Source organism: Hypomesus transpacificus, chromosome 18 (assembly GCF_021917145.1).
Source record: "Hypomesus transpacificus isolate Combined female chromosome 18, fHypTra1, whole genome shotgun sequence".
Classification (NCBI taxonomy): Eukaryota; Metazoa; Chordata; class Actinopteri; order Osmeriformes; family Osmeridae; genus Hypomesus; species Hypomesus transpacificus.
The window spans coordinates 2,612,077-2,623,022 of record NC_061077.1 but is presented as its reverse complement, the minus strand read 5'-3'; the positions used below and the strand labels follow the sequence as shown (position 1 = coordinate 2,623,022).

The window sequence follows — 10,946 nt, the reverse complement described above, 5'->3', positions numbered from 1 at the left end:
TTCTTTTCCTTTTGATGATTGTGTGTGCTGTGCTCCCTCTAAAGTTTTTGAGTACATTAAATAATATGTAGGCTTATTTATTTATTTGTTTATTTATTGTATATTCTTTAAATACACAGTGAAATTAAATATCAAAAGCATGGAAAGATCAAAGGTCCTATTCTGACAAACGTTCGGCAACTGATAGTTGTTCATTCAATGTAACAAACGTGTGCCACCTAGTGGAAACAGGTTTGTATGACCTAATACAAACCTACAAAATCCTGCAGTCTCGCGTTATTTGAAAACGATTTCCTGTCTGTCCGCCATCCTTGCTGCTCTCTAGAAGGGCACGAAGAGGCCGAACAGAGGGAACAGAGGGAAGGTGCTAAGTAAAGCAAGGACTTGGCACTTCGTCTTTCAAATATGCTGTCCAGGCTCGTTTTCGTTTCAGGTATGTATGATCTAACGTTAAAGATGTGATGTCAAATATGCGTGACTTACAACTGTTACGAAACAAAGCACGCTATTTTTTACTTGATATGAATGTGAAGCTGAAGGGTAAAGTGAAGGCCTCACGTTGAATGGAGTATGCTGCTAGCTAGCTAAAGTTGGAATGCCTCGCGTCAAATAGCAACCCCTATTTCGATAGCTAGATTACCTTATTGACTGTTCAAAATACAGTATCTACGCATCTAACATGTCTAGCAATGAATGAGTTTTGTTGAATGCTTTAAATGTCAGCCTGCCCCAGTGCATTTTGACAACATTGTGCACACAGTATTAGCCGGACAGTTTGTGCAATCAATTTGAAAGCTGTAGCTGACGTTCATCTGCCAGTGAAAGGCACTTAGCTCTAGCTATTTTAGCAATGGTAGCTATAGGCTACATGAGTTACTTGTTCTGTTTGGTTACATATATGCTGGATGGTGAAACGTACTTCTCAAGGTAAATGTGAGGGCTGGCAAATGTTTTATAACTGCAATGCATTAACAGTCAGTGTAATTACAGTTTTGATGGACAACATCTTTGACTGCTAGCTAAGTATTGCTAATGTCAAATGGCACAGTAGAAAAAGTCATATTCACAAGACATATATATATATATCGCAAAGATGCAGTTGTCATATACAAGTGAATACAATGAAAGATTGCAGACTCAAGGTGAATCCTATACAAATATTTGTTGGTGCTGTTTGAACAGTTGGGGCGAAACACTGCCCTTCTTGCTGCTTTCCCACCTGTCATGTCATGACTTTTGGAAATGACTTTCAGAAGTCAATTGACGTTTTCTTCTTTTTCAGCCAATGCTTTGAAAGGCAGCGGCCCCATTGGAGCTGGGTACGTAGACATGATTATCTACTTAAAAATATTCTACAATGTTTGTTAACGAAATGTGGAGTGTAATTCCTGTCCAAGTGTTTCCCTTGATTTTAAAGAACTTGTATATAATTTTACGTAAACATTAACAAGGTGTCTTCTAGCTATTTGTCTGTGTTTTACAAAGTGTATGCTGGTGTTCCTCTGTAGACTGGTCCAGGTTTCCCACCTCCACACATCTCCCCAGAGTCTGGTCCCAGTACCCCCCCTGCCAGAGAAGGGGGGCAAGGTCCGCCATGGCATCATCCCTGATGAGATCTTCCAGACGCTTTACCCCAAGACTGGTGTCACAGGTCAGTATGACCACCCAGAACTGAATGATCATTCTCCCCTCTGTGCACATGCACATTTAATTGACCTTTTTTCCTTTCCACTGTACAGAATATTTAGTACTGGATTATTGAATTCGTGAATTCAACTGCTTTTGACTTGCTACCATTTGCACCGGAACATTTTCTTCATGTGTGTTGTTTCTCTTCCAGGGCCTTACATGCTAGGCACTGGCCTCCTCCTGTACATGCTGTCCAAGGAGATCTACGTCATCAACCACGAGACCTTCGCTGCTGCCTCCATAGGAGCAGTTATTATCTACGGTGTCAAGACGTTTGGCCCCAGCGTTGCAGAGTTCGCTGACAAACTGAATGAGGTGGGTCATGTTTTAGGACAATGACAATGTTAGTATTTGCACCTGTCTGACAGATAATTGGATGGGTCACCACAATACCTCAACCCCCACGAACACACTTTTTAAAAACCAAGATTTTGGAAAACCAACTGTAAATGAATATAACATGCACAAGGTGTGGGTGTCGGCATTCCTCTGACTATCGTGTCCTGTGTCGGTGTGCAGGAGAAAGTGGCCAAGGCTCAGGAGGTGAAGGATCTGGCCATGGCCAGTCTGGCCCTGGCCGTGGAGAACGAGAAGAAGGAGCAGTGGAGAGTAGACGGACGCCAGATGCTCTTCGCAGCTAAGAAGGTAAGATGGGTAGAAAAAATGGTCTTGAGACAATCTCCTTCACCTTTTTTTTTCTTTTCTGCTATTTTATCAAGTCTCTAATACAAAACAAGGAACCAAGACGTATCATTGGACAACACTGATATGAAAACCTGAACGATGAAATCCAATATGAACCTCTGACATCCCTGTAGTACATGGCACACACTACATCGGACATCTCGAAGGAGGATAATGGTGTCCTTTAGCCTCACGTATCCCTCTGTCCTCTTCTCTCCAGAACAACGTGGCCATGCTGCTGGAGACCAACCGCCGGGAGAGGCAGCACATGGTGCACAACGAGGTGAAGAAACGCCTGGACTACCAGATCGCCCTGCAGAACCTGCACCGCCGCATGGAGCAGGAGCACATGGTCAACTGGGTGGAGAAGAACGTCATCAGTAGCATCACCCCCCAGCAGGTAAGTGACACGGTGATGGCCTCAGAAACCACCAGAGCAACTGCTCAACTCTCGGAGGAACATCCGTCCAAGTGAATGATGAAAGTAAAGTAGGATGTTAAAGAGTGTTGGTTAGGCCTTTGGTGTTGTTGGACTGAGTTGCCGCTAACATGGGTTTGCCACTAGAGGTAGTCATTGTACTGCAAGGACGGTGGCGGCCTAACATTTTTTTAATTTGGGCTAAGGTGCACAGGATTGCCTGTGACCTGACTTGAGTTTCTGTCCTGTCTTACAGGAGCAGGAGAGCATCGCCAAGTGTATCACAGACCTGAAAGCCCTGGCCAAGGCCACCCAGGCCAAAGCTACTGCATAACTGTACAGTTTGTCAGTGAAGACTCTCCTAAACTCACTGGTCTCATGAGATGCCCACTTTTCATTACAAATAAACTATTTCCTCTTGAATGATGGACTCTGTCGTATTATGGGTGTGTATATACACGTTAACTGATTAAAAAAAATAAATGGTTTGCTTATTCACTACTCACCTAGTCTGTTGTTTGTAACCACTGGTGGAAATAAGTGTATTTAAACTTCTGGATACTAATTAACCTGGGTTTGGTTTCATCAACATTTAATTTGTTTCATCTCCATAACAACATGGGTAAAAACATGACTCGATTTGACTCATGCCTTTTATATGTCACTCGCAGATGGCTTACGCACTCGCAGACTTGTTGTGGGGAACTTTGCTCGACAGGAAGGGTATACTGCCAGGGATTCCACACCTTTGGACTCATGAATACCAAATGCCAGCTATCTTCCATTTCAGTGTAATTGCCCGTCTAGAAAACGGAACGATGGGCTGAACCTCCATTCCGTCCCCACCACAGCTGAGCTGTACTTTGACCTTTAGTGAGTAAGCAGGAAGCTAGGTATATCTGCTTGGTTAGTACTTGGGAATATGTAATGGATGTTGTCTTTGACATGTATGCAATGTGTCGAATATCGATGTGAAAGGACCAGCAATAGAACAGTGATAAAGAACATTGGCGTGACCGTGAAAGGTAAAAACATGGATAATGTAGTCTCATGACAAGATTTAAAGTAATGAGTCAAGAAATGGTTGAGGTCTTGTGTAAACGAAATACTGTTCTATACATTTACTCTTTTAAGGTTGTACAATACTTTGATCTGTAAAAATAAATGGTTTGTAATTTCACAATTTAAGTTAGCCAGCAAGGAACTTAGTTCTCGTAACCTAAACCTTAGGTGTGTTTCTCATACATTGTATCTTATTAGGAGTAAAAGGTTTTTTTTCCAATTTATTTGTATGTCTGTTTAAGGGAAAGAACATAATTGATTGTCAGATACTGAGGTATGTGCTACCATCATTTGAATCTTGATCTGGGCTGGAAATTGTTTGATCATTAAACATGAACCAAACTGACCACGTGGTCTATCATACATTATCTTACAAACACCAGCTGCATTAAGTATTTGTTTCACATGCAGTCTATGCAGTGGCAAATTAGGTTTGAAGTTAATTGGGTAAGGTTATTCTGTGAGATTTGTGTTTGAAGACTTTTAATCTGTTTCAAGAACATCAATAAGAAGGATATTTATTGTAGTTTACATCCTTTTTTCTTTATTTAGGAAATTGTCACTTTGTGTTCACAAGGAAAGTTGATAAAGCAGTCTGGTTATTTGTACAGAATGGGTGTGGTGACATTATTGTCATGTAGGCCATTTCCGTCTTACAGTGAACTTTACATTTGTGATAAAAGGATGAAAATGGTTGGTAACACGGGACCCTTCTATCAGGAAAGATAGTTTTAGATAGTCATGTCAGCCGATGTCATGTCAGTCAATGTTACCAGCACAATTATCACTTAAATTAGTAAAGGCTTATGAATGGATTACTGTTATTTAGGCCATATCACAACCGATTGCCAAGGTCTTTATCAAATCAATTCACATTGTAAATATGTACAATACTATACACATTTAGCAGCTTTAAAGTCAGACATCAAATGTAGCATTATGGCTAGCTCTATTTTCGTGCAGAACTACAGCTCAAGAATGTCTTGATTAAAGTGTTGACATGTATGTTTTAGAGATTCCCTCATAAGGAAGCGTCCATAATGAGGTCAAGCATGTCCAGACCCACTGGCAAATCTATATATTGTAAGTTCACCATCCAACCCCATATACTGTTGACTCTTCAGATATACTGTGGACTTTTACTGTATAACTATTTGCTGTGGAAGTAATCATATTTTCCCCATGTAATCTAATCAGTACAAAGAAGGGAGTATTCAGAGTCCATGAACAAACAACCAGACAACTTTCAGTACAGAGTGGAGGTAAGGTCTGCCTGCAGGGCCTTGGTCACCATGTGAAATCACCAGACTGAGCACAACGCTCTGTGTGTAGGGCAACTCTGCATCAACACTAACAACACCAAACATCTCCTCCTCCCGGGGCTCTCTCTTCTCCAGCACTTGTTCACATGTGAGCTGGATGGTCAGGAGGTGAAGAGCCTGAATGATTGTGTGGCCAGGTTGAAGAGGCTGGATGCCAAAGGGCGCCTATGGGGCCAGGAGATGATTCTGCAGGTGCTGGGGGGCTACCTCCAACTCACAGATATTGAGACCAAGGTATTGTGGTACTGACTCAACTAAGAGAGTAAACAGTCCCCACGGTTGCTTTGTTATTTTCACCAAATGGAGACTTTTGGATGTGCAGTGGCATTGTTTTTTTGTTGTCTCATGTTCATGTACTCTGTCTCACTCTCTCTATCTCTGACTTTCTCTCTCTCTCGTCTCTCTGACTTTCTCTGTCTCTGATTCTGCAGGCAGAATTGGAGTCGATTCCTCTTATCAGCATCCAGCATACAAATGCCGTGTTGGACAGCTGTGCCTATAACTCCCTCCTGACAGTCACTGTGAAGGAACGCAACAGACAGATACCCCAGGTCTTCATGTTCCAGTGTGAGGAGGTTGGGGTGAGTCACGGTTGACTAGAATCATGTTCTCATTCAATCCGCTTCCAAAGAAAGAGAGAGAGAGATTTCGAAAGAGAGATTTACAATGACACATTACCTTACACTGCAGAAATAGTCCTTGGCAATGTTTCACAACTTGATACAAGGATTTGGTCATGAGGAAATTGACTCATGGTTTTACAGGCAGAGCACATCAGGGTTGACTTAGACAAGGCAGTCAAGAATGGAGGGGCAGACGTTGAGCCTCGCAGAGTGCAAAACAACATCAGGTACGATATTGCATTGACGGCATGTGCAATCTGTCCAACATTGATGGGTAACAATGTCTTCTAGAAAAACATTTAGGATAACAGAAATGGGTTTGCAGACCAACACAACTAGAAGATTCTGTAACTAGAGACAACCTATTTTGCTTTTGCCCAGGAGCGACCTGGAGAACATCATTGGCCATCAGGTTCCTGGTGGTTTCCGCCCACCTGGGCATCCTCCTTCTGATAGGCTGCCAGAGAGAACCCCCCCTCCCCCAGACCGCCCTGCCCCTCATTGGAACGGCCAGGATTATGGTGAGGAGGATCCTGTCTTTTTCAATCCCTCACCACACTTTACTGAGAGCTCCAGTATGTAGTCATTAAAAGCACTGATAGCACTAACTCTCACCTATGTGAGTTTCACATTTAGCAAGTTTTAATTCAATTAATGTATGTCATCAGACGATTAATGGCACAATGGACAGTTTTAACATCTTGTCCTGTGTTTTATGATTCTGATTCGGTAAAAGACTAAAGAAGCAAACAAATGTCACCATAAGGGGCATAGATTCTGTCATTCATTCAAGGTTGAATCAACTGTCAATCAACTGTCACTAAACTGTCACTCAGGATTTCCTTTTGTTTCTCCTACATGGATTATTCAACCTACATTGATAAAACATACCTGATGATCAACTACAATTTATTGGGAACATCTGGATGCGTGTTGTAGGGGTTTTATTGGTGAAACGACCCAGCCCCAAACCCCATCTCTGTAATAATAATTAATAAAGGCTGGTTTAAAGTACTTCTTCCTGCCTCTATGTATTAATGGGTTCCATTCAGACCTTAACATGAGGTATTTTCTTGAAGTCTGTTTAATGTCAACAAGATTAAACAAGCCACTTTACTTGGCTATACCCAACGTGTATTAGCGCATACCTAATCAGATTATGCACCGTTTGCCCATGTTTAACAAACAATTTAAAAAAACTTGCCCTACGTTTTCTGTTTGTCTTGATGTAAGTAATCGACTCAGTAATTTTCATGGTGATATCTAAAAGTTAACATCTTTACAATTTTCACGTGAGAAAAAGAATGAATGGGCGTATGAATAGGCTATATTAGATTGTTTTTCTAAACTTTCCCCTAATGGGATTGTTCTGGGCATATTGAGGATACAAAATCCCTCCAGAGTTTGCTTCTGTTGCAATTTGTCCTACCTTTTTTCATAAAATGATTGGACAAAAATGTATCTATTGAAAACTGGTTTGTATTTATTTTCAAGTGTCTTTTCTGTGTGTTTCCAGAGATGATGCCAGCCCCTCCAGTGTACCCCCCTTGGGAGGAGCCTGTCTTTAACACAGAGGTGTACGGGGGGTCTCAGCACAGTCAAGAGGAGCCTTCACTTGCAGACATAAACAGGAGCGTTGTCAGTATTACCTCCTACTTCAACAATTAACACATTTAATAAGATGTTTTCCTGTTTGTTTGATTTCAATAGTACCAGGGTTTTTGTATATGTATCATTACAGTTATTGTCATGATTTCATTTATGATAAATAATTCATACAGCTTTTTTTACATAGCAAAACTGTACACCAAATATAAAGTTTGCCAACCATGCTATTTATTTTTGCAGGAAATCTTAAATCACGTGCTTGATGATGTGGAGTTATTCCTGCAGCAAGTGGTTGCTGCTACGACAAATAATGGAAAAAAACAGAAGAAAAAGAATAATAAGAAAAAAGCAAATACAAATGGTAGTGTAATGCTAACTAAACCAGAATCACATTGATTGATCCTGATTTTCAATAGGATCAATAGCAATCATTTAATGCTTTGCCATTTCCTACAGCTGAAAATTTGCCCCATTGGGAGGAATTTGTGTCTTGTCTGCAGAAAATTAAGTATGGATTCAATCTTCTGGTGTGTTACCCTCTCCCTGGTGCATTTATCACAAAATATGAAAATGCACTATCCAATGCAAATTTAAACTTTATTTTCAGTTGGCCAAATGTGCCATAATACCAGTATGCATGATTATTGCCCCTCAGTTTTCTATATATTTTAGTTTCACGTTTGCAATCAAGAGACACGTCCCCCCCAAAAAAACCTCCTACTTGTTTTCAATACTAGGGGAAAGTGAACGGTTTCATCGACCATCCCAGTGCTCCTGACTACGTGCACTTCTTCTTTTCTATCCTGTCCACGGTAAGTGTACAAAACTACAACGTTGCACTTCCTCTGTTTAAAAGCCTTTGTTTGAGTTCACTCTGTTTCAGAGTGTCAAACATACTGTCCAGAGGTCCTGTTCCCTTGAAACACTTCCAGATACCAGTATGTGTGGTTACATTCATGCAATTCATGATTAGCTTTCCTCTGTGTTTCAATATACTTTCTCTCTTTTTTTGGACCTATTCCAGTTGATGTCTCCTTACCCTCCAGACCTGCCCCCCACAGTCCACATCCCCCTGTTGACAGAGCAGGCTCTTCTTCTACTCAGCCAGGTGGTTACTCCACAGGAGGACCAGCTTTGGAGGTCCCTGGGAGACAACTGGAACCTCCCCAGGTGAGCTGCACAGTCTACCCCACAATGACACCCAAAATGGCACCTATAAACACTCCTAGTTACCCCTATTCCAAGCTGAATACACCATATAAACATGCTATAATTGATCATGAACCACAACAAACGACGGTTCAGACTACCACCTACAGTGGACACTTTTGTTCCCTTCCCTCCACAATCATCTTCTGGTCTTCTACTTCAGGTCCAAACACCCAGAGGGCCACATGCTCCCTCCATACATACCCCAGTTCAGTAATGGTTGGGAGCCTCCTTTGCCACCTCAGAGTCTGCCAATCAGCAGGAGCAACAGCCATCACGCCATGAGAGAAGGGGCCTTTGTGCCAAGGCAGGCTGAAGAGGTGCAGCTGGAACATAGCACACAAAGGCCATAATCTCTCATGACTCAATGAAAAATTTGCTCAAATATTTTCACTCTAAGAGTTCGTACTGGTCAAACACTGTTACAGGACTTGGTGACAATTAATCGTAGAATGTCAATATAATCCATCAATATCAAAATGTTCAAAAACGCCTGTATGTAATGTTAACCTCATGATCTCATAGGTATTATGCTTTCTCAATGTTATATTGCCATTATCTCCATAGGCCATGGTGAACAATCCATGGGCCCCCCCGCCACCAACCCAGTGAGTTGTAGTAAAACAAAACTGTCATATGTTATCATACATGTATATGTTTAAACTGCTTTCACACAAGGTGTCTGTCTCCAAACAGCAAAAGGGAGCCGGCTGTCATGATGCGTGTGATATATGACTTCATGGCAAGAAACAACCAGGAGCTGAGTGTCATGAAAGGGGAGGTGGTCGAGGTGGGTCCGTCACTTAGAAGACTTGTTTACCGAGACACCAGAGTCCTGTGCATTATGTAGCTTACAGTTGGAAGAAGTGTACCAAAATATAATGTAAAAAGTCTGAACAAATTAAGGGTAACTGCTGAGGTAAATCTACTTCTTTATAAATGTGTGTGTGTTTAAAGGTGGTGGACAAGTCCAAGCAGTGGTGGATAATTCGTAATGTCCGCAAGGAAGAAGGTTATGTGCCTCAGAATATTCTGGAGCCTGTGGATGCTGGAAGGCCAGTGGAGGATGACCAGGTGAGAACAAACTGACCTTGTCAGAGCTGCAGAGCTTCTAAAATGTATTCTGAATATTCCCCGTGCTCTGAGAAAATTGTAGTTTTGCTCTTCTAATGTGGACGAGGCACCTGCTGTAAGGAGGGATGGCAGCAAAATAACCGGTATTGAGGTTCTCTTATCTCAGGACATGCACTCACCACCACCCCTCAACATGATGTCCAGACCTGCGGATGTCAAAGCCTGGTTGGAGTACAAGGGCTTCTCCAAAATGTAAGGAGTGAAAATTGAACAACATCATTTTTTATCGCAGTTTGCTTGTGCCCATGAAGTTATCAGTATCCGTGTCATTGCGACAAATGCTGTGTTGTGTGTGGTTAGAACGGTGATCAGCTTGGGAGTGCTGACTGGGCAGCTGTTGCTGGGGATGTCCAGGGATGACATCAGGATGGCATGCCCGGAGGAGGGAGGCAGGGTCTTCTTCCAACTCCAGAGCATCAAGTCTGCCATCGCGGTAGGTGATCACATACTGGACACAGAATACAAGACCTGACGTACCCAAGACAGAAGTAGTCACAATTTCTTTGAAAGATGACTTAATTTTTTTGCTCTTCCTTTACCTGCAGCTTGCCAGTGAATCTGGGTATGGTGCTTATAATGGGCGCTGAACAGACCAAAACCCTTAAGAACCATAGCAAGATTTCAACCAGACCATGTAGAATCAGTAAGACTTAAGACAAACCACTCTGAAGAATTAAAACATATTTAAACTTTAAATTATTCTTGTTTAGTTCAGTGTTTGTGGATATGTAATTTGATCTTGTTATACAGTTGATATGCTCTGTAGGGTGATATCAGAGAAGTGTTGCTTCGCCTTCACCTTATCTTACTTTATCAAGCATGCTTTATCATCTTAAAACCTAGACTGTCATTTCAGTAACTTTACAGAATTATATTTTCAAACTGCCTACTTATGTATCCAGGTTAATACTTTAGTGTGACTGTAAATTCAAATGTTCCATAATTATATGTTCATTATAGTTGCCCCTCATTCATAAGTAATTAGTCTGGGAAACAAATCTGACGTAACCCTGACAATTGAGTACCATTTACTGTGCAAGAAAAAGACCATGCGATTTTTTATCAATAATGATTTGTCTTATTAAAAAATAAATCTAAACAAGGATCTACCAAAACGAGTCTACTGAACATATTGAAATACATCTTTACCCTAAATGTTACACCCAAGTGAATTACAGATGGTATAGTCAGTATTTG

The 10,946-nt window shown here is 41.4% G+C and overlaps 2 protein-coding genes across 2 annotated transcripts; both read left to right on the top strand.

Annotated features, from left to right (window-relative positions):
* The first annotated feature begins 295 nt into the window (after positions 1-295).
* atp5pb (ATP synthase peripheral stalk-membrane subunit b) lies at positions 296-3,292 on the top strand. The gene is made up of 7 exons (XM_047040437.1): positions 296-433; positions 1,283-1,319; positions 1,509-1,651; positions 1,841-2,004; positions 2,209-2,334; positions 2,594-2,773; positions 3,048-3,292. The coding sequence occupies exons 1-7, from the start codon at positions 406-408 to the stop codon at positions 3,123-3,125; spliced, it is 756 nt and encodes a 251-aa protein (XP_046896393.1). The 5' UTR covers positions 296-405; the 3' UTR covers positions 3,126-3,292.
* A 74-nt stretch (positions 3,293-3,366) lies between these two features.
* Positions 3,367-10,895, top strand: eps8l3b (EPS8-like 3b). Its single transcript, XM_047040435.1, has 20 exons — positions 3,367-3,816; positions 4,096-4,127; positions 4,867-4,936; positions 5,051-5,115; positions 5,251-5,409; positions 5,607-5,756; positions 5,940-6,025; positions 6,180-6,319; positions 7,315-7,436; positions 7,647-7,767; positions 7,863-7,933; positions 8,144-8,218; positions 8,431-8,576; positions 8,779-8,935; positions 9,183-9,223; positions 9,312-9,405; positions 9,573-9,689; positions 9,856-9,941; positions 10,050-10,182; positions 10,295-10,895. The coding sequence occupies exons 3-20, from the start codon at positions 4,894-4,896 to the stop codon at positions 10,334-10,336; spliced, it is 1,848 nt and encodes a 615-aa protein (XP_046896391.1). The 5' UTR covers positions 3,367-3,816; positions 4,096-4,127; positions 4,867-4,893; the 3' UTR covers positions 10,337-10,895.
* Positions 10,896-10,946: the final 51 nt, after the last annotated feature.

Coding starts and splice junctions, on each gene's coding strand:
- atp5pb (XM_047040437.1), top strand. CDS start 406: ATGCTGTCCAGGCTCGTTTTCGTTTCAG. Junction 1,652..1,840: donor CCCCAAGACTGGTGTCACAG/GTCAGTATGACC, acceptor TTTCTCTTCCAG/GGCCTTACATGCTAGGCACT. Junction 2,774..3,047: donor GTAGCATCACCCCCCAGCAG/GTAAGTGACACG, acceptor CCTGTCTTACAG/GAGCAGGAGAGCATCGCCAA.
- eps8l3b (XM_047040435.1), top strand. CDS start 4,894: ATGAGGTCAAGCATGTCCAGACCCACTGGCAAATCTATATATT. Junction 4,937..5,050: donor CACTGGCAAATCTATATATT/GTAAGTTCACCA, acceptor TAATCTAATCAG/TACAAAGAAGGGAGTATTCA. Junction 6,320..7,314: donor TTGGAACGGCCAGGATTATG/GTGAGGAGGATC, acceptor GTGTGTTTCCAG/AGATGATGCCAGCCCCTCCA.